The sequence below is a fragment of the Centroberyx gerrardi genome, chromosome 4 (assembly GCF_048128805.1).
Source record: "Centroberyx gerrardi isolate f3 chromosome 4, fCenGer3.hap1.cur.20231027, whole genome shotgun sequence".
Taxonomy (NCBI): Eukaryota; Metazoa; Chordata; class Actinopteri; order Beryciformes; family Berycidae; genus Centroberyx; species Centroberyx gerrardi.
The window spans coordinates 26,291,560-26,319,556 of NC_136000.1; the positions used below are offsets into that span (position 1 = coordinate 26,291,560).

A 27,997-nucleotide genomic window follows, 5' to 3' on the forward strand; every position below is an offset into this window, starting at 1 on the left:
TTTGTCCGACTCTGGCCCCGTACCGTTCCTGAGTGGGACGGAGTGTGGAACAGAGGAGTCAAGTGGTGCTCTCTCCTTCACCCCGCCGCCAGAGGCACTTCGATGAAAATGTCCACCGACTGAAATGTTGCATCGCACCTCGGTGTTAACAGAGGACATGCATCATAGGGAGGCAGAAAAGTATAGGGCTCTGGAATTGTGATAGGACAAAAATAATGCTTTTGGAAAGGCAACAACGCTATCTCTGTGTACACAGTGTGTGAGAGACGATGTACAGTGAGCCATTTACCAAAGACTTTCATCATATAACGCAGAATACCGATTTCAATTTATTATAAGCTAAAATAATGAACAAGCTTACCCCAAAAAAGTAGTTAATTTGATTAGAAATCATCAATATGGACCGGACTTCTTGGCTGCGGAGTGATATGACTAGATATGGAACAGACTCAGAAGGCCTTCATTGGCCAACCAGGATCCAGTAGTCAATGCAGCCATGTGATAGATATAGTTATAATGCAACAGATACAGTTTTATTCACTATCAATCTGAAAAAGCTCATATCGCTCAATACAACCAACACAAAATCAAAACAGCCTCCATACTTGCTTCTAAGCCTAAATTAGGTTCAGCACACACTGTGTGCATGCTATCTAGACTTGTGGTGTCTCACTGGACACACACACACACACACAGACACAGACACACACACACACACATAACGACTGTCTATGGTGCTGTACACCTGCTGTGAGACATTAAAGAACCTACAGGCAACAGTTCAGTATGTCATGTCTGTCCATGTAACCGAGCAGGAACATGGGCTACATACAGTACATGCACACACACACACACACACACACACACCTACACACACACACACACACACACACACACACGCACACACATTCAAAGAATATGCATCTATTATGCATCTTACAGTAAGGATGATTATCCTATGTAAAGAACAGACAAGGTGAATGTTCACCATCTACAAGACACACACACATACTTTCACATTACCATGCGCAAGTTCACACAGACACACACACAAACACACACACACACACACATACACAGGGGAGGCTCTGAAGCCTGTCTCTTTAATGTGCTAACAGCAGCGCTCATTAGAGAATCATTATCACACAGACAGACAGGGACGCTCACACACTGGGACACACACACACATGGACCGCAGGGCAGTGCAGGATATGTGTGTTAATACTAGGGCTGTGTTCACACAGTCACACAGGCATTCACAGGTTCGCTCATTATCTGAGGAACAGGAACGCCGAGGCAGTGCGGCAGCCGATTCGTGCCGGCTATCGTCCCCTTCCATGCCCAAAACCTTCCCATGCGCATAACCACCCACCCACTTATCCCACACACACACACACACACTGGCCTAACCACTACCCCAGTAGGTGGTCTGCACATGACGCTGTCACATCGCATTGCCTGTTACGCCTTCCTATGTTCAGCCCCTGTTTGAACTCACTGTAATATAAAACAAGAAAGAGACAGAAATCAATTTTCCCCTTTTTTTTCCGCCTTTTTTCTTTACAGTAACAAAAGGACCCCGCAACACAGTGGATTTCTTAGTGTATTTTCCTCATCCATTTGTTCTGTGCAGGGTGACAGGGTACAATTAGGGACAAAAAGCACCGTGGGAGCATAATGATACCCAGCTACCGCGCTCTCCTCGCATTTAGGCAGGAGAGACATGCCAGTGGTTACGCGCAGAAACACTGTGGGCTGTGTGCCGTTCGTTGGAAGTTTTATATCCGAAGCGGCCTAGAGTGCCGACGCGTTTTTTGGTACGGCTGACCCCGCTGGGAACAGATGCAGTGAGTGTTAGTGTCACGCTGAGTCCTGGGAGCTGCAGGAGGGAATGGACGCCCTGGAGCTGGCGGTGTTGGTGCCATGCTCTGCCCACTGGGCTGCACAGGTAATGGAAGCCCTAACCTGAGCCTGCAGTACAGATGGGAAGAGGGAGAATGTGTTCACAGAGATATGGACTTAATCTATACAACATGCTGGAGACCTCCATTTGTGTCCACATGGGTTCCATTTTAGTTGCATTTTAGTTGCATTGCATTGTGTAATCAAGCAGAAATACACAAACAGAAATTGAAATACATCATTGATATGGGTAAATAAGCCTATTTTGTCCGTTTTTCCAATATTGACAAATGTATTTATCAGCAGTGAATACTTAAATTTGAAATTGAAGGCACGGTTTTGAATGATGGAACAAGACAAACTTTCTCAGCACGCAACAAAATCAGCATTCATAAAAGAGATTTTTTTCTTTAGCTTAGGGAATCGCTATTTCAGTGTTTTTAAAAAATATATATATATTATTATTATTTATTATATATTATTAATATAGTTAGCTCTGTATAGGAAAAATGATAATGCAAAAGCTACAACAGGAATATAATTAAAAATGAAACTAGACATAAAAATATAAATAAGAATGTTCACTCATCGGTCCATGATGAATATGTATAATTGAAACCAAAAGGAATATGGAAAAGAAACTATTCTTCAGAAGGTGACCATGGAGAGATGGGATCATTCTCAGCTTTTGTCCGGAGTAGAAAGGGTAAGCTGTGTTTTTTGTGTGGCTTTGATGACATCATTTCTACCAAAAGCAGATACCTGATGATGAGTACAAAACAATGCCAGAGAGCCTGGAGGGTTTGAGAAATCACACTAGAAGCCCTGCAGTGGCTGGCTGGTTCCATTCTGTTCAAATGAATGACGTATCTCAATATTTCAAAAAACTTAAACAGCCAAATTACAAAAGTCGATGTTGATTTTATGATCCTCTCTATTTCTTTTATGAATTGCTTACAAGTGCTTATGTAAATCAGATTATGCAAAAATCAGTAAAACAGACAGTCTATCATGACGGTCTCTGTCAGTTATGCTCCGCTTCTGTATACGCTATAGTCTTTTCATTGTGCTTTCTTCATCTCTATAACCGCTTGTCACACAAATATAGTCAAGTAACACACCTCTACCACCAAACCCCTGTTTGACCCTGCCGCAGCTCAGCTTGATCCTTTAACTGTCAGTGAACTGAGCGACAGCAAGAACAGAGCACAGCAGGACAGCTAGTTAGTCACCGGCAGAAACAGCTTTCTCAGTTAGAGGTTTCTTTGTCGAATGTCAAAGAACAAGTAGTTCCAGCGAAAAGGGATTCCAACCATTATTTGCCAGACCGAGCCTTGCTTTATAGATTGGTTGCTATGCTAACGGTAACCAGGGAGCTAGTGAACCAGTGTCTGTCTCTTTCTCAAATATGATTAAATTGCATCAAAATAGACCAAATACATCACTCTCTGTGGTGGCAAAGACTGATACCTACAGATAGAAGAACAGAGAGAGAACAAACAGAGACATCTAAACAATTATACCAACAAGCTTAAGTGGGGGTACTCATCCCATTTTACCAATGTTTTGTACTACTTCCAAGTGTCAAACCATCCAAATATACTGTAAAAACCTGTTGAAATAGCACTGGTTTTCTATTCTGAAATGTTTCTCCCTTATTAGACAGCAACAAAGAGATAAGAATGTCTCTAGGAGCTTTGGTTCTTGTGGATATCCAGCTGACGCCAAGCGACTGTTCTCCAAATGTTGACGAAATTAAAAAGGGAGCTTTATGTTTTCCCATTTGCACTTTAATGCTACAGTACTTCTCCATCACTTGCCTTTAAACAGGTTGGATGGGCTTCACTTCCACTTCTACCAACAACAGGGAAAAGACACAACATTTGTACAGTGAATCACCTGCTAAATTTAACTCTAATTGAAAGGGGAATTTAAAGCCTTTCTATGGGAGTTGTTGGGCTAGAGAGTGAAAGAGAGAGAGAGAGAGAAGGAAGGGGGAGGGGGCATTAAAGAGATGGAGTGAGCAAGAAAGAAAGAGGGGGAGGGAGAGACGAAGAAAGAATGGATGAAAGTGATGAAGAGAGGTAAAGAGAAACAGCGTCTTGAGTATATGACTAATAAGGGAAGAAGGAGAGATGATCTTCAAACTACCACAGTAGACTTTGAACCATTGACGACAAAATAAATACACACACACACACACACACACACACACACACACACACACGCACACACACCCACACACACACACACACACACTTGTGTTACTATAATTGTGAGGACCTTCTTGTCCAAGTGCTGAGATTTCTGGCTTTCAAAACTCGCTTTCACTTTCACCCCCTACTCTCTGTTTTGTAACAGAATTTTTTAATTTAACAATTTTAGGTGAACAATTTTAGGTCTTTTTTAGGTTTACATTTTTATTTTTCATCAAAGAAAGAATCAAAGAATCAAAGAAGTCAAATTAGACATAAAATTATGAATGCTGAATTTTTCATGAAATTGTCTGTATGCGTAACTTAAGAAAAATTGATTGATCTGATTGTAGGCATGATTCATGAATTAGGCCCATTATTTTCCAGTCAATGCAAAGGGGATAGATGTGATCACGAGCAGTCGAACATGGATAGCTTCTATTCTCTAGCTAGCCTTCTCTACCTTGAAGGCACCACTCAAGTCTGTCACATTTAGCCCTCTTTCATCCCTTTCCAAATCTGTTTCGGGGTCCCTTCTTTTTGACTACCATTTCAATTATTTGGCCATTAATATCTCCTGTATTTTGCAGTTTTCATCAAATACACAGTCCCCAGCTAGCCAGGTATGTATTCAAGTCAGTTTTTTCTTCATATTTTAAAAGGTGTGGATGCATTTCAATCATTTCTTTCACAAAAGTTCATGCAGCAATGAAATATTTATGCAGTATGTCTAGGTGACTGTGGAAATGATCAGTTCTCTCTGTCACACATAAAGCCTCAGAGTAGGACTTAACTCAGGCCTGAAAAATAGTTGTCTAAAACCTGGGATTACAAACTGCAGTTGCTAAGAACCATATTTTTCATTAACCTGTGCATGACCCAAACCCAAGCAATTTTGTGAGAAAATTAGCCCCATCCACCCTGAGCCCATGGGGTCCAGTCGAACTCTATGAGGGTTCAAGCTCTGTCTCAGAGGTCTTGTTAACATGCCGCTCTGCAGTTGAGAACGGGAAGCTACAGTAATGAAGGTAAAGGTGTCTGAAGGTGTTTGGTTTAATGGGAGAGAGATACATATTACAGAAGTGTTTCTTGGGTCACATATAATTGAGTTGTGGGGCTGTTTCTGGTGGCTTCCCACATCACAATTTACAAGCTCATGTTTTAATGAGCCTGGGGCCCAAAGACAAATACATTTCTCATTTGAGTGCCAGGGTGACAAGTTTAGGAGCCCTGCCACTACAGTAGTGATTACACAATCAGCTGTGATTTGAATAGTCTCTAAGTAGCCAAGCCAAGTGGGTAAATATTTTGTTAATTTGAGACTTCTGCATAGCCAAGCTGAAAAATCCCCATTCTGACACAAATGGAAACAGAAATGTTTGGGGGAAACTGTGACAGATAGACAGGTTTCCTCTAGTGAAAACTAGGGTACTATTGCACAAACTATTCATTACATCAACTTTTCCAACAGTGACATATGTGTTTTATGAGGGGCCAAAGTGAGGCTATGTTTATCCGATTAGAGAATTGAGTATAATGTGTCTGTTTGAGTGTCTCACCTCAGTGAAACACTCAAACAGACACATTATACTAATATATTATATTAATTAACAGACACAAAAATGGCAACATTACTTGCATGATCACATAAACCATCCAGTCTGATTTTGTTTTCTGCTATGTGAAATGTGTTCTGCTATGCCTACATCCATGTTTTCTTGCCAAGCTTTACCTTGCTGTGCCATGCTTTTCTACTTGCCACCTGTCAAAAAAAACAAACACGTCATTAAGGAAACAGAATTTTCCTTTTGAGAGAGAGAGAGAGAGAGAGAGAGAGAGAGAGGCTGTGTTATCATATCCCATCTGTTGAGTCCATGTGCTGTCATGAGTACCAGGTTAAAACAGCAGGTGTATTTTAGTAATACTTACTTCAGAACTAGAGTTCTGAATGTGCTGAGTGAATGTGCTGAGTGTGTGTGTGTTTATATGTTGTGACACTATTAAGTGTGTTTACCATGGGGCAGCACAAAGAACACTTACCAGGAACCCGTAGGTTGGTTCATTGAAACCAAGACAGACCAAAACAGAATGAAAGAAATTAAATTAAAAGGCCAGAAGTGAGGCTAGGACAAGCCTGGATACCAGCGTCATGCTGGTCCAGTCCTTGGCTTCTCCTCTTAGCGACTTCTTAGCTGGGTCAGTTCCTGGAATGAGACTTGACGTTAGTCAAAGTGACTGGAGAAAGAACTCCCTCACTCTTCCATGGGGCCAAGGTTTTATGCAGTCTTTAATTAGGTCAATTTGTGGTGGCTGACAAACACAGGTGGTGCCATTTGGCCTGTCAACAGACTGCCCCGATTAGGCTCTGCGGGATGGTCCTGATGTCATGCAGTTTGTCATGCAGTTTGTTCCTCCACCTGCACCTTGTGGTGCAGGTGGAGGAACATAAGGCGGACGATGAGGCAGATGATGGGACAAGTGCTCAGGAAAAGGAGCAGGGGTTGGTTTGACAGGAGAAACCTTCTGGCACACCTCACAGGTTTGACAGAATTCCCTTACTGCCTTAGCAAGCCCTGGCCAGTGGAACCGGTCTGAAACCCAGTCTTGTGTTTTGTCCTGCCCCAGATAAGCTCCCAAGATATGGGTATGAGCAAGCTCAAGCACCATTGGAACATGGGTTGTGGGTACGACCAATAAGCTCCGTCTGGTGTGATAATAGAGTAAACCCCCCTGGACTACGAAATAGTCCTGTGGTAGAGGCAGATCCACTTGCTTCACACCTTCAACCACTTGCACCTGGCTCCAGGCATGGTCGGTCATCCTGAAGTTGTGCCGTACCAAACTGCCCTTTCTGCTGGACCTGGGACATACAGAGTCAGTTAGTAGGGGAGATTGCTTCAGCGTCAGCTTCCTCTGCTGGCTCATCAGGTTGGCGTTCTCCCAGCCAGGATTCATAAGGGGTAGTGGCCGTCTTTGTGGCCTGGGGTTGGCAGCAGTGTGATCTCCTCCTCTGACAATGGTCCTTCGAGGCTGTGGCTTGGTAGAGAAAATTCAAATCCTGGGATGTTTTGGCCGAGGAGTAGGGGCACAGATAGGTCAGTTACTACCCCAACTGTCACCTTGCAGTAGCCCTGGGTGGCCTGGAGGGGCATGTTGACTGTTGGGGCTTGGTGGACACAGGTAAGGGTCAAGCAGCTGTTCATTTTGCGTACTTCTGGCAGGATAATCAGAATCAGAATCAGAATCAGAATCAGGTTTATTGCCAAGTAAAGTTCACAATACAAGGAATTTGCCTTGGTATGTAGGTGCATACAATAAACATGGAGAAAAATAGGAAGTAGAAGTAAAAAAGCACAAGTACTGTAAGTCAAAGTCAAGAATATAAATATATAAAAAAAACCAAAAAGAGATATTTACAATACAGAATGTGAAGAAAAATATAATAAAAAGAAACATGTGCAATATATCTGCCATTGAAGTGACATGGAAAATGGGAAAGCTGTACAGTTAGTGCAGGGATGTGCAAAATATTGGCCAGAGGAATGTTTACTGTACAGAATGTATAAATTAACGCATTGAGTCAGATGTGGAGACTGTACGTTTCTGTAGCGTGTAGTGCCTATGGGGGGAGGGGGCAAGAGTCCATGTCAGTGGGGGTCCCGGGCCTTGTTGATGAGGCCAGCTGCAGACGGGAAGAAGCTGTTCTTATGGCGTGAGGTTTTGGTCCTGATGGACCGCAGCCTCCTGCCAGAGGGGAGTTTTTCAAAGAGTTTGTGTCCAGGGTGGGAGGGGTCGTCCACAATCTTTCCTGCTCGCCTCAGGGTCCTGGAGGCGTACAGGTCCTGGAGAGATGGCAGATTGCAGCCAATCACCTTCTCAGCGGAGCGAATGATACGCTGCAGTCTGCCCTTGTCCTTGGCCTTGGCAGTAGCAGCAGCGTACCAGATGGTGATGGAGGAGGTGAGGATGGACTCAACGATGGAGGTGTAGAAGTGCGCCATCATCGTCTTTGGCAGGTTGAACTTCCTCAGCTGCCGCAGGAAGTACATCCTCTGTTGGGCTTTCTTGGTGAGGGAGCTGATGTTCAGCTCCCACTTGAGGTCCTGGTTGATGATGGTGCCCAGGAAGCGGACGGACTCCACAGTGTCGACTGGGGAGTCTCTCAGGGTGATGGGGGTGAGTGGGGCCGGGTTCTTCCTGAAGTCCACAACCATCTCCACTGTCTTTACAGCGTTGAGCTCTAAGTTGTTCAGTCTGCACCAGGACACCAGGCAGTCGATCTCCCGCCTGTAGGCTGACTCATCCCCACCAGAGATGAGCCCAATGAGGGTGGTGTCGTCCGCGAACTTCAAGAGCTTGACAGACTGGTGACTGGAGGTGCAGCTGTTGGTGTACAGGGAGAAGAGTAGAGGGGAAAGAACGCAGCCTTGAGGGGAACCGGTGCTGATGGTCCGGGAGTCAGAGACGTGTTTTCCCAGCTTCACGTGCTGCTTCCTGTCCGACAGGAAGTCTGTGATCCACCTGCAGGTGGAGTCAGGCACACTCAGCTGGGAGAGCTTGTCCTGTAGCAGAGCCGGGATGATCGTGTTAAAGGCAGAGCTGAAGTCCACAAACAGGATCCTGGCGTAGGTTCCTGAGGAGTCCAGGTGCTGGCGGATGAAGTGGAGGGCCATGTTTACTGCATCGTCTACAGACCTGTGGGCTCTGTAGGCGAACTGCAGGGGGTCCAGGAGTGGGTCAGTGATGTTTTTGAGGTGTGACAGCACAAGGCGCTCAAATGACTTCATCACCACAGATGTCAGGGCGACGGGTCTGTAGTCATTAAGTCCTGTGGTCCTTGGCTTTTTGGGGACGGGGATGATGGTGGAGGTCTTGAAGCAGGCTGGTACGCGGCATGTCTCCAGTGAGGTGTTGAAAATGTCTGTGAACACCGGAGACAGCTGATCAGCACAATGCTTCAGGGTGGATGGAGAGACAGAGTCTGGCCCGGCTGCTTTGCGGGGGTTCTGTCTCTTGAAAAGCCTGTTAACGTCCCTCTCCAGGATGGAGAGAGTCGTCACTGTGGTAGGGGGGGAGGGGGGCTCTGAGGTGGGCAGCTGTGGAGAGGTGTCAGGACTGTCCCATTGTCTTTCAAAGCGACAGTAAAACTCATTCAGGTCGTTGGCCAGGCGCAAGTCGTTAGCAGAGTGGGGGGCTCTAGGTTTGTAGTTGGTGATCTGTCTGAGCCCTTTCCAGACAGAAGCAGAGTCGTTGGCTGAGAACTGGTGTTGAAGTTTCTCAGAGTACAGTCGTTTAGCTTCTCTCACCGCCTTGCTAAACCTGTACTTTGACTCTTTGAACCTGTCTCTGTCCCCACTCCTGAACGCTTCTTCCTTCTCTGACCTTAGCTGTCTGAGTTTGGCTGTGAACCAGGGTTTGTCGTTGTTGTACCTCACCGTGGTACGTGATGATACACAGCTGTCCTCACAGAAGCTGATGTATGACGTCACAGCCTCTGTGTACTCGTCCAGACTGTTGGTAGCAGTCCTGAAAACCTCCCAGTCAGTGCAGTCCAAGCACGCCTGAAGATCCTCCACAGCTTCACTGGTCCACTTTTTTGATGTCCTCACCACAGGTTTGCAGAGTTTTAATTTCTGCCTGTATGCAGGAATCAGGTGGATCATGACGTGGTCAGAGTGTCCCAATGCAGCGCGGGGGACGGCGTGATAGGCACTGCTTACTGTGGTGTAACAGTGATCCAGAATGTTCTCCTGTCTGGTCGGGCATTTTATAAACTGTCTGTATTTGGGGAGATCATGGGTGAGATTTCCTTTGTTAAAGTCACCGATGACAATAACTAAGGAATCCGGGTTTGTCCGCTCCACACACAGTATCTGGTCGGCGAGCGTGCGCTGTGCCTCCTGCACGTTGGCCTGCGGTGGAATGTAAACACCGACCAAAATGAATGAAACAAACTCACGAGGGGAGTAGAAGGGTTTACAGTTGATGAAAAATGATTCCAGATCAGGAGAACAGTGCTGTAGAATCACTGACACATCCTTACACCATCCGCTGTTTGTATAAAAACAGATACCTCCACCTTTCGTCTTGCCGGAAAGTTCCTTGTGGCGATCCGCTCTGAAGAGTTGGAATCCTGCCAGCTGTAGCGCAGAGTCCGGTATCGATCCACACAGCCACGTCTCCGTGAAGCACAGAACGGAAGATGAAGTCTCTGTTCTTTCCCAACAGTAGCTGAAGTTCGTCCAGTTTGTTTCCCAGTGAACGCACGTTAGAGAGAAATATTCCCGGTAACGGTGTGCGAAGTCCGCGTCGGCGGAGACGCACAAGCGCACCGGCGCGTTTTCCTCTCCTCCGGCGTTTCACTGTGTTCACAAAGGTGAGTGCACCTTTGACCAGAATGTCCAGTAATTCCACAGATGGGGCGATGAAAGTGGGAAATAAATCCTCAGAGGTTGAATCCCTGATGTTCATGAGCTCTTTTCTGGTGAAAGAGCTCCTGGTGCTGTAGCAAAACACTGAATTTACGAACAAAACAAGACAAAACAATGCGCACCAACACACCGAGGCAGCCATCCGCGGCGCCATCATAGTATCATCAAGATGTTGTGGTTGCACCAGGGTTACCGAACTACCAGAATCCATGATACTTGAGGAGGTAGCCCGGGGTCGGTAGGCATGGGCTCATCTGAGGACTACTTCCAACGGGACACTGGTCGGCTCCCTAGATCAAGTCCCATAAGCTGATCCTGTCAGGGTGGAGCCCAACTTTTCTTTTTTACCTGCCTAAGTAGCTTTGCTTGAGGCCCGCAAACATCTCTTGAGTTGAGTTGCGTGTGCATGTTGGCCCACCAGTTTCTTAACTTCATAGGGACAGGCTCTGAGGAAGCGATCCATTACCACCCTCTCATTGATTTGGAAACCTGAGAGCCAGCCAGGCTGCAACCACCAGGTCCCCAGCCTAACACGTTGGGCAACCTGATTACCTGCTGGTATCCCAGGCTGGTATGTCCAGGTGCTGAACTGTTGTACCACAGTGGTTACTGACAGCCCTACATGGACCAGGTTCTCTGGCTTTAGACGCTGGTAGTCATTCCCTTCAGCCGGAGGAAGGTCATAGTAGGCCTATTGGGCTTCCCCATGAGGAAGGGAACCATGATCAGTGCGGTGGCCTCCATCAGGGTGCGCACAATGAACTGAATACAAGGAGCTGAATACAGGCTTTTGACCTGCATACCCTAATTGCCACCAATGTGGCATGGACAAGGTACAGTGGAATCGCAAGAGCATGGAAGTAGCAATCAACATGTGTTTAAGGCTGTACTTTAGCACAGACAGAGAGAAAAGGACAGAGAGAAAGGAAGAGCAAAACAGAAGTTGTCACTCGAGTCTCTCACCCTCCCTGTGGCACTCTGGTCAAGATGCCAAGAGTCCAAATCAACAGATGCAAACACTTGTTTGTCCCGTCAGCCATCCAGCTGCTAAATACAGTAGATGAGTTTACACTGCTCTGCCACTCAGGCACTTTACTGTAGACTGCTGTTTTACTATGTTCTCATTGTGTGTAAATGTTATTGTTGATTATTATTTTGCACTTTATTCTGTGCTATGGTCTCTTATTTGCTGTGATTTGCCCTCTGGGATTAAAATATAGACGATCTAGACATGATGAATTCACCATGGCCTGGGTGGGGAAGTGCACTACAAGGTTAATGCTCAGTGAAAGGGGGAGAGAGATGGAAGGGGACAGGTAGAAAGTATATTTGAGAAAAGAGGAAGAGAGGGGTGGCTCAGATGATAATATAAAATGTTTTCCTGACGTGGGTTTGAATGTAGCTCATAACCTGCATCGATCATCACAATCCAGTTAGTCAATTCAGTTGGGAAGTCCAGCAAAAGGTCTAAAACCACAGTTCACAGTCTGTTAGTACCCCTGTAATTGAGGAGGCAGACATTACCAAGGAAACACAGGATCTGGAGGGCAGAGAGCAGGCAGAGGCAAAGGAAAGAGGGAAAGAAAGGAAAATACCAGTGGGCAGAAACCTCGAGTGAAATGGTCTAGGGCTATAGTGAAAAGTGGGCAATGGGAATATCTTAGCACTGATTTGGAAAATAGCACTAAATAGGCTAAAGGGAACAGTTGAGGATAAACTAGATAAAATGAGGTTTATTATCTATGACAACAGAGTAGAGAGGTCTCAGAACCAAAGAAATCTAGACAACAGCTTGAAACTGAATGTCTAGTGCAGGAGAGAAGGTAACTCAAAATGCAATGGAGAAAGGTATGACAAGATGACAGAGGGCATCAATGAAGGGATCAAGTAAACTAAGAACTGATTGATAGCACTGAGGAGGGCAGAGAATCCTAGGAAGAGATGAAAAAAGAGATAGCTAGGACATCATTATACAATCTTTGAATTGCCAAATCACTCTTCACTAAAGAGAAGAGCAATAGTCTGAAAGCAACAGAGCAGGAACAGAAACCCCCTCCGAAAACACACACAGATAAGGAAAGAAATGGCTATGAGACTTGAGAGGAGATGTCTTGGTTGTGTAGCACTGTATCTAACTAGTCTGACAGAGGAATTCAAATGCGCAAAAGAAAAACTGGAGTTGATGTTAACAAAGTCTAAAGACACAACAGTAACAAGTGTAGTACCTGCTACAGCAACTGGGCAGAAATGGACCCCTAAAGAAGCAGTTCAGCTAGCACAATCGCTACTTAGACATAGGAGGGATACTATAGGGCAAGTGCAACATGGCCATGGAGACCTTGGTCTTTAAACAAGTTAACCTGCATGGAACAAAGCAACTCCATTAGATAAGGGGAAGCTGGTAGTGGAGCGACATTGCCAGGAGGAACTGGAAAGGTGTGCCAAAGTAGTTTCTCAAGCTAAGCAGAGACATTGGCTAAACTAGGAATGTGTAGAATTAAATAATGGGTGTTGGAAAGAACTTTGAATGTACTATGTACAATCAATGTAAGATGAATTCTAAATAAAAAAAGGGAATGGCAGATAAGTAGATAAAAGCTGGTATTGTCACTGACCGCTGCTCTTTCTTGCTGCAGGGCCTGGGTAGCAAAGCGGGCTACATGGCTGATGATGGGAGAAAAGTTTGTAGGGCCGTAGAAACGGATGTGAGGCAGACAGGCTGAGTAGGCCTGGGCAATCCCCTCCACGCCTGGAGACAGAGAGAGACACACAAAGAGAGAGAGAATTCAAACTCTAAAACACCTTTATTGGTACAATACAAATTATCATTGACGATTGATAAAACAACCTCAAATTGAAAGATGGGTGAGACAAGGTGAGGGCAGGAGAGAGAGAGAAAGAGAGGAGGAAGGAAGAGAGGCACAAAAGATGGGTCACACATGAAAACACTTAAAACACCTAATACAGTGGCTATAAAACATATTAATCTCTGGACTCAAATGAGACATTTCCTGTTTGAGGGCCAGAGGCTGATTACCATTTTAGACTGTTAAATAACCAAAGTATGGTGTGTGTGCCCAGAGATGGTTCAGTGCCTCAACACTGCATGCTATTTTGTTTTTGTTTCTGATATACTGTATATTCATATCAAAACCTTCTCTTTTGTGTTCTGTCATCATTCCCATCCTGCTGATTTGATACACATTCTGAAAAAATGATTCCAGAGGTGAAAAGGTGCCACAATATGTTGGACACATTTCTAGGCATCTGCTATTGGAACAAAATTGGCTTCTGGTTTGAACTCCATTTGAATTAATGCTGTTGAGTCTTTATTCTACTGTCGAAATAATAGTTCAACATACCAATTGGTACTCATATGATGCCATATAATACTGTTTTAGGATGTTTCCATATTGCACCTTAAAATAGAGGTTCTATATAGCATCAATAGCAGTTACACTGTGACTACAATCCTCCAAATCACATGTTTCACTCTTAAGAACCTTTCTTTTTAGAGCATATACTGGATGCTGTACTGGCCTTTCTAAAAAAAGGATACACTGTAATGTTCTCAGTAGCAGGTTCATCTGCTCATCTCCAAAAGAGAGGTACATGTGGAGGCAGACGTTATGCTTAATACGTTCAAACTGTATATCTATTTAGAAGAAGCACCTAGAACATCACTTGGTGTTTTGGCACAGGTTTTCTTCAGGGGTGGGCTGAGTACAAATGCATTTATTAAGCATGACCTCCTCCTCACCTGTGCCTCTGTCAGCTAAAATATGTGTTACAAAATTTAATTCTTGGTCTCACGGTTGTGCTCTTACTGAAGTTGTTTGTCAATAAACACATTTGCATCCTACAGATTTCAAATGCTAACGATGCGTTAACAAATCCAATTTGTTCCACCATATGAAAAAGGGAACTTACGGTACGTTCCAATGGAACAAGGTGCAAAATATTAGAGATTACATACTTCCACTAACAAACCCTCTGACTAGCATGAACATTTAAAAAAACAAATTGTGGTCTGAGGAAGATTACTTTCTCGATTGTGGATTAGCAGGTTGTTTGCTAGCATGCTGAGCTAGTTAGCCTGATATTAGCTTGATGTTGTTTGGCTACAGTTGTAAACATTTGAAATGGGCTTCTCTGCTTCTCTTCCAAAGCCAAAATAATGCCTAAATGCTCAGAGGGGAGGACCCAATCGATAAGTAAACGCTGTTAGCACTCTAGCACTTGAACCTATCTGAGTTCATCAAAAGCGTCTGCTCACAGTGCCAATTTAGACACACATCCTAAGTAGAAAGTGTAGGTGAGGTGTGAAGGTGTTATTTACTCAGGCTCAGCAAGACACTCACAGAAGAGTGTGACACCTGCTGTTTGGAGATGATTTGGTGATGACATTTCTTTTTTTGACTGTGAGCCCTGCAACCATGTTAAATTGGAGAACACTCCACTGCTATTGCACTGGTGGTTTGGGGTAATTTTGGCTCCGCGTCCAGCCCTGTATCGCTCTTTAGCTTTGGAGAAAATGAGGCTATATCCGACTGATAGTTTTTCTGGTGGAAACTTTCTTTCTGTTGCAACAATCATTTTTATGTATCATTGCAGTCAAATGAATTAGTGTTTTATTTTCATGTGCCAAGAAACAGCCTTGTAACTCTTATCTGTTCATGCATCATGCTGGCAGGTGCAGAAGTTGTGGGTTCATGACTAGGAGGAGACTCATCTTGGGAGAAAGCTAGTCTTTTCTGCCATAATTAATACATGGACTAGATGTAGACACAGCACAGGTCAGCATGTTAGTGAAGCGTCTGGAGCAGGCATCAGTTCAACTGGTTCCTATATTAATTAGCAGATGGTGCTGCCTGTCCGATGGGCCAAATGGAGTTACGCTGACGTCTGATGTCTGATTCCGCAGTAAACCATTTGTGGGTTAGTGCATCTGCTTTGTAGCGTCTGAATCGGGCTTCTGTGCGATCGCTCGGCCCGGATTATGGCACAAGGGATTGTTACATCACATGCTGTGTATTGGTAAATGCTTCAGGCGGGCTGAGGCGTGACACGAAAATTTGCAAAGTATTCTTAGCAATTTCAACGGTTGCAGCAGGGTCATGAATGACATAAGCTCTGAGGAAGGCGCACAGCCGAAACAGCCTTGTGGTCGGTCCCAGGGAATCTCAGATCTGCAGCTAAAGAGCGCTGCTATTTTATTCTCTCTTCTCATGAAGCGTCCTGGGTAAGAAGTTGCTTAGTAACCTCACCTGAACAGAAGGGGTTGGTGGGGTTAAAGTTGATGGCAAATTCATGCGACACCTGAGGACACAAGGGACAAAGACAATAAACATGATACTCAACTTCCATCTAAGATAATGTTCAGCCCATCATCCACCTATATTTATTAACATATCCATTCAAATGTAACCATAATAGAAGTCCCATGATTTTACTGCCTGCATTCATTAGCTGCAGGTGGTGCTTAGACAACCATTCATACAAAAGACACAAGTTTTGTGCTATAACATGTCTATTTAGTTCTACTTTACAACATGAGAGAAGGAACAGTGTCTACAGTCCTAATGCAGGATGAACTTCAACAATGGCTAAGACTGTTTATCTCCGCCTGTCCATTCACTGACAGAGAATATTGGTCTAGGAGGAAATGATTGGGGCATTATGTGCTGGGAATATGCATCTCCTGTATGAAGAGATTAGACTCTGTGTGTGTGTGTGTGTGTGTGTGTGTGTGTGTGTATAAATAATTTTGTATTACTTTCTTTACACCTCTCCCTTCTTGTCACTTCTCCCACTTTATTTTCTTACCTTTTTCTCTCCCTTCCTTTTTTTTTCTTCCTTTTTTTCCACCACTGATGGGTTTCTCTCATAATCATACACCACCAAAAGAAATCCTGTCCATTTCTGCATTTCTCCCACTCTTTCTCTCTCTCCGTCCTTCCCTATCTCTCTCCATCTTTCTCTCTCCACTTTCTCTTTCTCTCTCTCGCTCTCTCCCTCTCTCTCCTTTGTCCTTTTCATCAGCTCAGTGCCATGGCAACACAGATGGGTTGACAGTTGCGTAATCATGTGAATATGCATGTATAATGCTTACAGTCTTTATCTGTGTGTCTGTGTGTGTGTGTGTGTGTGTGTGTGTAAAATGCATGTATAATCCAGGCTCTCTTCAACTGTGAGTTTGCATATGATACCCTCCTGTCTCTTTCTCTATCTCTCACACACACCCGTCTATCACACGCACGTCCGCCTCTCTATCTCTGACACACACACGCATACACACACACATATACACAAACACGTGCCTCTCATACACACACACATCTACATATACAAATACCTTCCAGTCTGGTGGGAGTTGGGCTCCAAATCCCAGAGCAGGAAACATTTTGTCGCTGCGGAGGAAACCATGACAACAGATTGGAAGGTTAGTTAAACCATTTTTTTTTTTTTTCACCCAAATTCAACAAGCTGGATTTAGACAGCAGAGGCAATCCTGTTACCTTTTTCACAAAGAGATGTGTTCAAAGACAATCACAGAGAAACAAGCAGAGAGCTGCCAAAAATTGAAGCAATCTTGTAAAATGGTTATACAGACAAAAAGAGCAGAGATTTATTCCTATCTGAAGGCCATGATACACGGGAGGCGTTGTAATGTTTCCTGACTGTTTTTGACCAACAGCATTTTTCATAACACTTTCATTCCTCATAACCAAATTATTTCAGCCAATTTACAAATCCCCATCCCTGCTGAAGGCAATATCGCCCATCAGCAGTGGAAATTTGCCCATCTTCAAAATGTTTCCCATGTGTAATTACAGAGTGAAACATATATTATACAAAAAAAAAGTTAGATGACAGATATTCCTTTGTTGGTTCATACCAGTCAGCCGCCAATATTGGTGTCTGGCTGTGAGCTTAGTCATGTTACTGACTCACTTTTGTTTTGTCTGAAAATCATACTTCTAACACATAACAAACACAAACAGGGCAACTGAGATGATGATATGGTGTTTTGTGTGTTGATTGCCGCCTTTTTTAATGAGGGTCTGATGGAGACTTTGACTTAAGGGTATTTGGGAATTGATAGGCCAGTTTATTCCTAAATTCTTAAAAGCCCACATTGACATATATGGGAATGACATCAAACAAGGGAACCACCTCTTTGCCACTGTGGGCTTTGCAAAACTGAAGTCCAATACTCACACTTGTCATGAAATTGATTTGAGCTGTTCATCTATCTTTCCACTATTAGCTGTCTGACTGATGAGTGCAAGCATGGCTTTTCTGAGTTTGGCTTTTCCAATTTTGGCCCAGTAAGCACGCACCTGCTTTCAATCTTATTTCCCCCAACGAGCTGCATGGATCTTCTTTGCCAACAACAGCAGGAGCGCCGCTGACATCTGCCGTCTTTATCTTTGTGTTGACTTGGATCTCCTTTTCTTTTTGTTTACTTTGCTTTTGTGCCTCACTGGCGCACACTTTCACCAACTCCATCAACTGACATGGTTGCCAAATAAAGTCAGTATGACCAATCAAAAGTGTATGTCAAGTGATAGACATGCAAATTGCAGAATATATTACAAGTTGTAGCCTAGTAAAAAAGTATTTTTTCCCCTGCCCTGGCCAATGAGATGGCCTTGATCGTGGCCAGTGGACATTTACGTGCTCGTGCTTCTAAGGGATCATCAAAGGAGACGACACCACCAGGCGCACAGAGGGAGCCGGGAAATCATTTAACCGACGCACAGCTCCATATATCCACATGGAAAGGGCCTTGATCACTGAGCTGTGCCAGAATTGAATGATGACTTGCAGAGCCAACATCCCTCCCATGTCACTCCAGGTAACATGCACTCTCTCCACCCTTGCATCAGGGGATGCTAGGATAGTAATGATGATTGCGTACAACCAAGATGGCTGCCATCAGGTACTCACGTATCATAGTCCTGTATGATTTGTCCTACAGCTAAGATGGCCGCCAGATACTCGTTGCTGCCCAGTGGGTTGATGTAGTGGAGGGAGGAGGGCTCTCGAGGATTCCCATTGGATGCTGTGAAGTCGATACCGACCTATGGGGACACAGAGAAGTGTCAGGTTAGAGGGGCGTCCTGAGCAGGCTGAGGTGCAGTGTATTTGCAATGGTGATCCTGCTCAACATAGTTGTTATATGTTGTTTTTCTTTCCTTACCTCTCCACACAGTATGATAAAGCAGCCCTAAAAATGGCAGATTTATGATAGCAGAAGACAAAAAGCACATCTGTGAAAGAATGAGCTGCAACGGCCAGTAATGCAGGATAGATGCAAGATGTGTGATTCTGTGATGGCTTCCATTGTTTCACTGTCATTTTTCCTCTTTCACTTAGCTGGGGCATGTGATGGCTTGGTAGGAATGGGTTTGCATCTCTATTTAAGCTGCAAAATTATGTTAAAATACTGCTGTCTTATCAGCCTAAATCACAAAGTGGGGCTGCAACAGAGAAGAGAGTCCCATGGATTTCTGGTGTCTGTATGGACACACCAAACTTCAGAGTGAAATCCAAAATTTCTCCTAAACAGCAGTGAGCAGTGAGTCCAGAGAAAGCTGGACTCACCAACATCACATCTTTCTCCTCTCTCATCTCTTTGGTATAAAGCATCACAGACCGGCCGGGTTGGTAAACATGAGCGCGCTGTGTGCAGTTTACTGATATTATGTTACGAGATTTCTGGGTATTGAAGTTCAAACAGTTTTCAAACAGTTATCTCTTGCCACCACTGTGCAAAAATGCCTAGTGCAGCTTTTCCTAGTCCGCAAGAAAACGGTTGAATGAAAAACAACAGAATGACATCAACATCACCACCACCATGATCACCAGTTGAAGTTATTATCATGTGATGAAGACACAAGTCTAGCTGAAAGCTCAAGAAAGATCTACTGAACCAGTATCCTATATCCAGTGACAAATTTTAAACAGTACACACTTTACAGTCCCAAAATTATGATTCCCAAAAACCAGTGATAGTACAGTGTGTGTGTGTGTGTGTGTGTGTGTGTGTGTGTGTGTGTGCGTGTACAGAGCTGCTCTTGAAAGAAACTGACATTACACATGTATTGCCTACAGTACAGTGTGTGATGAATAGCATACAATGAGACAGGCATATGATTAAAAATGACATTTGGCTCCAAATAACAGCGAGAAGCAAAGAGCGAAGAAAACCAAGAACAGACAGCCTTTCTTAATAGAAACAAGCATGAAACAACACTTAGTAGCCTATAGACCATATACACTAGAGTATAAGTTTGGTATTTATTTATTTGCCCTTATGAAAACACTCGAACATAAAGAAAACAAAGAACTCAAAGAAAAAAAAGGACATGACAAAAATATAACTGAATTGGATAACAGAAACTAAATGACAATGAAAACCAAACAAGGAGGGGAATGGCATGACAAAAAAAAAAAGCATAAATTAAGTGAGTGAAATTAAAAGGCAGTGAGTTCTTTTACAACACAATATGGTTTTTCAGACACTAAGGGCATCACACCAGAGTAACCAAACATGACGACTCAGAATGATGACTTAAAATAATAACCCTGTGACTCCAATTTTGGTGTTTTACTTGAAGTGTAAATGTACAAGGTCCTTAGCAACTTTCCTGACTCATCATCAAACATATTCAAAAACGACTGAATAATTTAAAAACTTAATGGTCACCAAGCAGGAAAATAACACACAAGATTTTATTTTAGAGCCGCAAAATAGCATTGCAAAGTCCACACACAGGAGCAATTGCCCTGAAACCATGCAGAGGTATATTTTTAAAACAGATGACCAAAGGAAAGGGTGACACTGCGATGACAGTATAAATACAAACAAGTGCATATATGTACACACACACACACACACACACACACACACACACACACATATTCAAAAGGGGTAGCAGTGTAGACACAAACACATGCACCCACAGTGCAAAGGCATCCAAGTACACACACACACACACACACAATGAGACACACACTCTAACATAATATGAGATTAAGACTGACATGCTTGTCCTCAGGCAGTGAGCAGAGGTTTGTGTGCTGACAAGAACCCAGCAACCCCGCCTCTCTGCTTTCTGCTTAAAGATAGTCTCAGTCACCTCTTTCTTTCTTTCCTTCTTTCCTTCCTTCTTTCTTTCTTTCTTAGGCCCCACTATGAGCTTTATAATAACAAAAGGTATCTGCTCCAGCCAGAGGGACGAGGATGGAGAACGGGAAAGCAGGGGGAGCGGAGAGAAGAGGGAGGAAAGGTGATACGGTGTGATTAGAAGAGGGAAAATTGGGTAAATGAGGCAGGGAACAGGAAGAGGGGGAAAGGAGAGAAAGAGGGAGTATGAAGAGAGAGAGCAGGAGTGACAGACGGAGGGATGTGAAGTGACAGAATTGGGGTGCTGTTGTGTGTTATTGTATGTGTGTGCGCAAGAGTGTTCGCCCTGGAACGGCATATGTCAAAAAAAAAAAGACAAACAGCACCACCCATGTACATTTCTGAACCTCCTTGTGTTAAAAAAAAATTGACATTGATTTTTTATAGTGTTTTACTGCTAAATTTATTTCTAGCCTTCACTCGAGCCATTACTCAAAAATTTTTGAGATGTAAAAAATAATATGTACTAATATACTGTATATATACTATATATGGAAATATATCAATAATGTGATTATTTAGTTAGAGAAAGGGGGTAGGACAAAATAAGTTTTTACTTCTTCCTACTCCTAATTCCTACTTTTCGAACATGTAATATTGACTACTTTTTTGTTGTCAAGAATTTACCATGTTTTCGGTTTTGTTGTTGTTTCTTTTTTTGCCTATTTGATGGATTTTCTTGTTTTGTTTCTTATTTATTTTTTTGTTGTTACATTTCAAATAAATCCACATAAACATAAATGTATTACCAGATACACAAAAAAGCTAATTTAGATTCCCCCCTAAACCAAGATACATAACAATGAACTGTTCCAACCCCAGTGTGTGTTTGTGTGTGTTTGTGTGTGTGTGTGTGTGTGTGTGTGTGTGTATGTGTGTGTATGCTCCTGAGTGCTGCTGCATATGAACTAACATACATGCATGAATGTACACATTGCTATAGGAGGAAAGTGTGGGATTTTTCCTCCTCTGCTGTTGAATGTTTTTGCTGTTGAATATTTTATAATATTTATAATATTTTATTTCCCTCTCTGGTATGCATTCATTCTGCCTTAGCATTGAATGACAGTGACGACATGCGTTCCCCAGCCTGACAGTCGATGGCACTGGATCATCCTCAAAAGCGTTACAGTGTTTTTCCTCCGTTCCCCTCCCCGGTGACAGGCATTATTAGTTTGATGACAGCGGATTCGATGACAGTCGGATGATGACACGATTCTATTTCCATGTTATTCCTTGCCCCGAGCTATTAGTAATTGCTACCAAATGCCACATACATTTCAAGCCTAAACACAACATGACAAACAGACAGTTTTCAACAAGCTAGCATGGTATTCTGAATAAAAATGAACAGAGCAGCATCGCATTATATTTCGCAGCACCGGTGTGGCAGGAAAAGTAGTATTCACTGAAACTAAGTTCACACTGCAGACCTTTGTGCACAATTCCAGTTTGCTTGTACCTGATTCTTTTGGATGACTCTTCATATCTAGGATGTAACCCATATCTAATACCAATATGAACTGACAGCGACAGTGTGCAGAAAACAGATCGATGTGGATCCTCGCCCCCGGGAGAGACTCCATGTTGACTCTGCCATTATCAAGGGGTATAAGACAGCAAATGGAAAAGACGGCAAAAAAGTCTGAATGACAAACGCAGCGAATATGGAGTGTCTGATTTTCATGTGAGTGTCTCGAAACATTCAAATTTGAGCGCACTGTGACATATAAGATGTCATTTTGAGAATATGAACATGAACTTTTAGGGTTATTAAAAAAACATGTTTTAAATTCTACGAGTTGAATTCTTTGGGGGAAAAAAAGAAAATAAAGGTAAAGGGTTTTCATCATACCTTCTTGTTTAAGATAAGATAATAAATTAATTTATTTCATAAATCATGCCTTATGCATGTGTGTGTGTTTGTGTGTTTGTGTGTCTCAATGTTCCCTGAAACCCCCTAGAAAGAGAAATGCAAGGAAATACTGTTTTTCTTTGCATTAATATATGTGGAAACCCTGTTAAATGAATTGTTAGAGTGCTGTATGTGGCTGCACAGCACATATTTGGTTGTTGATTAATTGATATATTGATATCCACAATGGGCTTTGCTCATTGTTATACAGTCTATTACCAGCCAATGCTGTGGCCAGGACTTCTGGGACTCATTTGCTTGTAAAGAGCCAGAGAAGACTTTTAGACTGTGAAGATCATTTTGTTATTTTCTTTAATCTACTATGTGAACACAACACTGACCAGGACCTTTAGGACTCATTTGCATTTAAAAGGCCAGACAGGAGTTTGTGTCAGAGATTGTGAACATCCATTTGAGTTATTCTCTTTCTCACTCTGTGGTGTATCCAGTGACAGCCAGGATGTGGGTGTCCACTGCTCGGGCTCTTCCAGTGGGAGAATCTGTTCATGAGAACTTTTCAATATTTATTTCAATATTCTGTATATTGTGTATTCTTGCGTCCTCCATGACAGGTTTGATGTAATGTCTAACGGCCGAAGTACGATTCCGAAACAAAAGAACGCGAGGATGGAGGACAGACCGAAGTTCATGTGCCAACCAAGGATGCATCGGACGGTGACTTGGCCGACAAGAACGAATGGGAAGCCCCAGGATTCAGTGCGAGAACGATGCATCACGTCAAAAAACAGCGCTACAGTCTACAGTACAGAGCCCATTGAAACAGATGGAAAAAATAGCCGTGTGTCTTAATCGATCTCACGCGCGACGTCAAACTGTGAAGACGCTTCTTTGCGCGCATTCTCCCCAAGAAAACTTGCGAGGAGCGTTCTCGGTATCGACTATTTCCATTTTCCACTGTGTTTATGAATGATACTGCTTATGTATCCGTTCCTCTACTGTACTCACACCTCAAGAAGCGCCCTCTTCCCCTGAGAAGTGTGGTGTGATAGGTTCTCTACTCTCTCACTACCCCTAAAATTGGTGCCTAAACCCTAAAAAGTCTTCTCTTTGCTCAGCGAAATCCCTTGGAAGCAGCTATGCTCGACATGGCTCTAACCTATATCTAACGTACGATAAGAATAATAACATAATTCTGTTGAAATGAGTCGTTCACAAACAGCCCATCAGCGGTAGCAGGCTGTCTCTTTGTGTTGGAGTGTGTATAACAGAGGACTGTTGCTCTCTCCTCTAGCTCCCACCGCCCCGAGGAAAGACTTTCCCTTCCTGGAGATTAGGATTAGAGCCATACTAAGTCTGATTGAACACCGCAGAACAGCTCTTTCTGTATGTGTGTGTGTGTGTGTATGTGTGTGTTTGTGTATGTGTGCGCTTCACTCTGGATGCATGTGTGTGTAAATCTGAGCGTATAAGCGGTAGGGTGTGAGAAGATGTCATCTGCGTTTGAGTGTCTGTGTGAGATTGTGTGCTTGTAAATCGCTCTGTGTGTGTAAGCAGGGGAAACTGCATGTGTGAAGATTTTGTGTGTGTGTGTGTGTGTGTGTGTGTGTGCCCCTATGTGTCTTGATCAGAGTGTATAAGTATGTGAGAGAGAGTGTCTGTATGAAGAAGATACCGTGTTTAGGTTTGTGCGTGTGTGTGTGTGTGTGTGTGTGTGTGTGTGTGTGTGTGTGTGTAAAAGAGATAGGGTGTGTGTCTGGGCATGTGGCTGTAAATTGGTCATAGTGTGTAAGTGTGAAAGCAGAAGAGAGAGTGTGAAGAGGATATTGTATGTGTGCGCTCACATGTGTGTATGTAAATGAGTATGTAAGCAGGAGGGTGGACGTGTCTGTGTGAAGACGGTATTATGTGTGTGTGTGTGTGCACATGTGTGTATGTGCGTGCAACACTGAAAGAGCTGTAGGTCTGTGACAAAAGGCAAAAGATTAGCTCAACATGAGGAGGGAGCGGCGAGGATTTAAGAGTTCCCATTCCGCCTTAAATTGCTCATCTCATCGCCGCCAGAACAGGCAAACGTTCCCATTCCACTGGAACTCTGCTCATTACAAAACAAGCAAAGCAGCGAGTAGGGAAACGATCAAATATTCATATCATTCTATCAGTCAATAACTACCGCCAGCCCATTTGCAAACGCTACAGGTGTGACGCATTTCCCTGACAAATTCTGGTGTTTCTATTTGAACAGCTGAGCACAACAACCTGATTCACACTCGGAGTCAAATACTTCTTGTACAACCCCCGGTCTTTTACCAAGGCACTCCAGCGGTGGCTGATGACAGAGGGGAGAGTGTTTCTCATTCACTGCCCTCATCCAGAGAGAGAGGGAGCAGGCTGGATGTAGAGTGCTCTAATGGCTGTAAACTCCTAAGCTCATCGCCACTGGTTCAGTCAGCCATTCCCACTCTGTCTTTAACTGGTCACCAAGGGCTGAGCGGGGCACAGAGAAGAGGAATTATCCAGTATTACACTCACTTTATCATTTAATAAACTGCTACGGCTTCGGCCCTTTCCCTGCACCTCAGTTTCAAACGCTGATTGGTGTTGCATTATGTATCGATGCCTCTCATAGAAACAGCCAACCGTTCTAAACCAGTAATTCAACACTCTATTAAGCCTGACCATCTACCCCATTCAGCTGTGCATTACAACTTGTTAACACAACCAACCCCCCTTTTAACTGTCTGTGTCACAGATTTGATCTCCTCTTGGCTGTCTAAAAAGGAAAACTTGCATGGAATCTGATTTCTCTCACTTCAGACAAGCCAAGAAAACATTTCATCTTTGCATCAAAGAGTAGAAAAAACACATTTCATCAACAGCTGTAAATACAGAACAGTATAAATGTGGTCTTACTGAAGGTAAACCTACTTTGAACTGAGAATACTGAGAAAACTGATCTTCTGACATAAAATGCCTACAGGTAAATGCTGTAAATAACATTCTGTTTTCTATCTTTCTCTCCCTCTCATTCATTGTGGCACAAACATTCTGCCATCAACAGCACAAAGCGTAACTATAGCAACACAAATATTCTATTTGCTTTAAAGCGTCATTTTTAACAATAAGATGAGCTGGAAATAATGGGCTGACATGGAGAGCATTGTGTATTTCTGTGTGTGTGTGTGTGTGTGTGTGTGTGTGTGCTCCTTAACAATGTACCAACCTTCATAGAGGATCTAGCAGCTATCTGCCCCCATAAGAGATACACATCTTCTGGCAGTGACAGCATCTCTGCAGAGCTAGTGATGTATCAAGGTTACCTCTGCACAAGAACTCTCCAGCAGTACTTGACCAAGGCCTGGAGCTGGGGGACACTCCCCACAATCAAGGGATACAAATGTCATTACCATCTACAAGAACAAGGGTTGCAAGATCATCTGTCACAACGGTGGGGTGATCTTTAGGGGTCCATGTACATAGTGCTGGAACCCTATGTCCTACAGCAACCATATTTGGCAGGTGGGCTCCTATGGTCCCCCACTACTCAGACAAGGCAGCCCACGCACATTGGCCAGATTGTGGCGCTATAACAAGCAACAAAATATATGGACCCACGTTTTTCTTTGTGTACCTGTACAAGCAAAATGGTCTCTCAGTGAAAAAACAGCCACATTTAGAATAAATATTGATTATATTGTTAATAATAGAGGTAAAGAAAATGTTAATGGCCAACATATATTTACTACTTCCATTACACTTTACACAACTTTACACAGGTTACCCATAACTGCAGGAATAAAGGTGTGTTTGAAATATGCAAAGACACTGTAACAGTAGTGTGCAAATAAATGTATTGAAATAAAATGATTCAGTTGTTCAAAGTGGATAGGAAGATGACAGGAGTTCAGAAGTGGACTGCAGGTGAGAGGGCAGTCAAGCAGGGCTTTGGCTCATCTGCTTCTGTCTGGCAGGTCTGTTGGAGCGGCGTCTCTGCTGTTGCAGCCATGTTGTCAGCAGATTTCTTGTTCTTCCTCCGGAATATGCGGGATAGCCAAGAAAAGAAGCCACGCTTCTTCTTCTTTGGTTTTGTTGACAGGCTGTCTTTTGCACTGGAACTCTGAGGTCCTGTAGGTTCGACCAGCTGGATGGGTGGAAGTGTGTTTTCCAGGGTCAGACCAGACAGATCCTTGGTGTCCTTGGTCTCATGGACTGCACTTGATACACTGATATCCTCCTGGTTCAGGATGGCTGCTGCCTTGTTTTCAGCCGCCTTCATAGTTTCAACCTCCTGGATCAGGCTTGGTGGAGCTTTGACCTCAACCTGGATGGCTGCTGTCTGGGACTCCTGAAGCAGGTTGGTTGATCCTTCCTGAAGCAGGTGAATCAGAGTGTATTCAACAAGAGAGACGGGGAGAACCTCCTCTGAGGTGGAGATATTATCAGGTCCAGCAGAGAGGACAGTGACTTTTGTTCCCTCACAACATTCAGGTTGATGCAGGACGGTGACAGAGCTTTCAGCAGCGGCCTCAGTCTGTGCAGAGCTGACCGTTTCCTCCTTTTCCAAGTCCTGGAGGAACAGCATCAGTTTAGAATCAGCTTTGACGATTGGCTCCCATTCATCAAGATGATCTTGAGTAGGGGCATGGTGTGCAGTGCAGGCAGCCATACTTGTAGAACTCGCTGATGAGGAAGCATTTATGTGCTTTTCACCAAGTTCCTCCTCCTCCCGGAGGACTGAGAGGAACTGCATCAGGTGAGAACCAATGCTGCTGACAACAGGTTCCCATTTGTCAAGCTGGTCCAGAGTCAGCCCATGCTGTGGGGAGCAGTCAACTGCAAATCTAGAGAGAGGTGATGAAGCGTAGAGGAGCACCTCACCAAATCCCTCCTTCTCCAAGTCAAAGTGGGACTTGACCAGTGGCTCCCACTCATCCAGGCAGCCCAGAGTGGATCCACAGGGTGAGCAGCAGTCAGCCACAAATCCAGATGTGTCACTTGGGGGAGCATAGAGGTATCTCTTTCCAACTGCCTCCAGGTGGTAGTCATCGTCAAAACCACTGGGGGAGTGCTGAAGCAGCCTCAATGTCTCAATGAGTTTGAAGTCATCAGTCACTGGAGCCTCAACAAGGCGGAGCAGGTTAGACTGAGCCTCAACATGCTGAGCTGGGTGGATGGATGCTCCAGCATTACCTACAGCTGTGACTTCGGTCATGAGAGGAGAATCTTTCTTTGTGGGAGGAAGGTCTCCTTTGTCCACATCCAAGAGAAGTTTGTATGCTGATGAAGCTGCGCTGACTATTGGTTCCCATATGTTAGGTGACAGGGCAGAGTCCAGCTCAGCAGTCACTCCAGAGAAACTAGAGGCTTCAGCGTAAAGATAATGCTCCTTATTCAGGACTTT

General features: G+C 43.8%; 1 protein-coding gene across 1 annotated transcript in view; it reads right to left on the reverse strand.

Moving 5' to 3' along the window:
* Positions 1-27,997, reverse strand: part of cpne2 (copine II) — a 57,512-nt gene that overhangs the window by 7,349 nt on the left and 22,166 nt on the right. Inside the window, exons 11-14 of the mRNA XM_071897863.2 lie at positions 18,482-18,615; positions 16,884-16,938; positions 15,796-15,847; positions 13,144-13,277 (exon numbers count right to left, since the gene is read on the reverse strand). Of these exons, the coding sequence (XP_071753964.1) occupies positions 13,144-13,277; positions 15,796-15,847; positions 16,884-16,938; positions 18,482-18,615 (375 nt within the window). The remainder of the gene's footprint in view (positions 1-13,143; positions 13,278-15,795; positions 15,848-16,883; positions 16,939-18,481; positions 18,616-27,997) is intronic.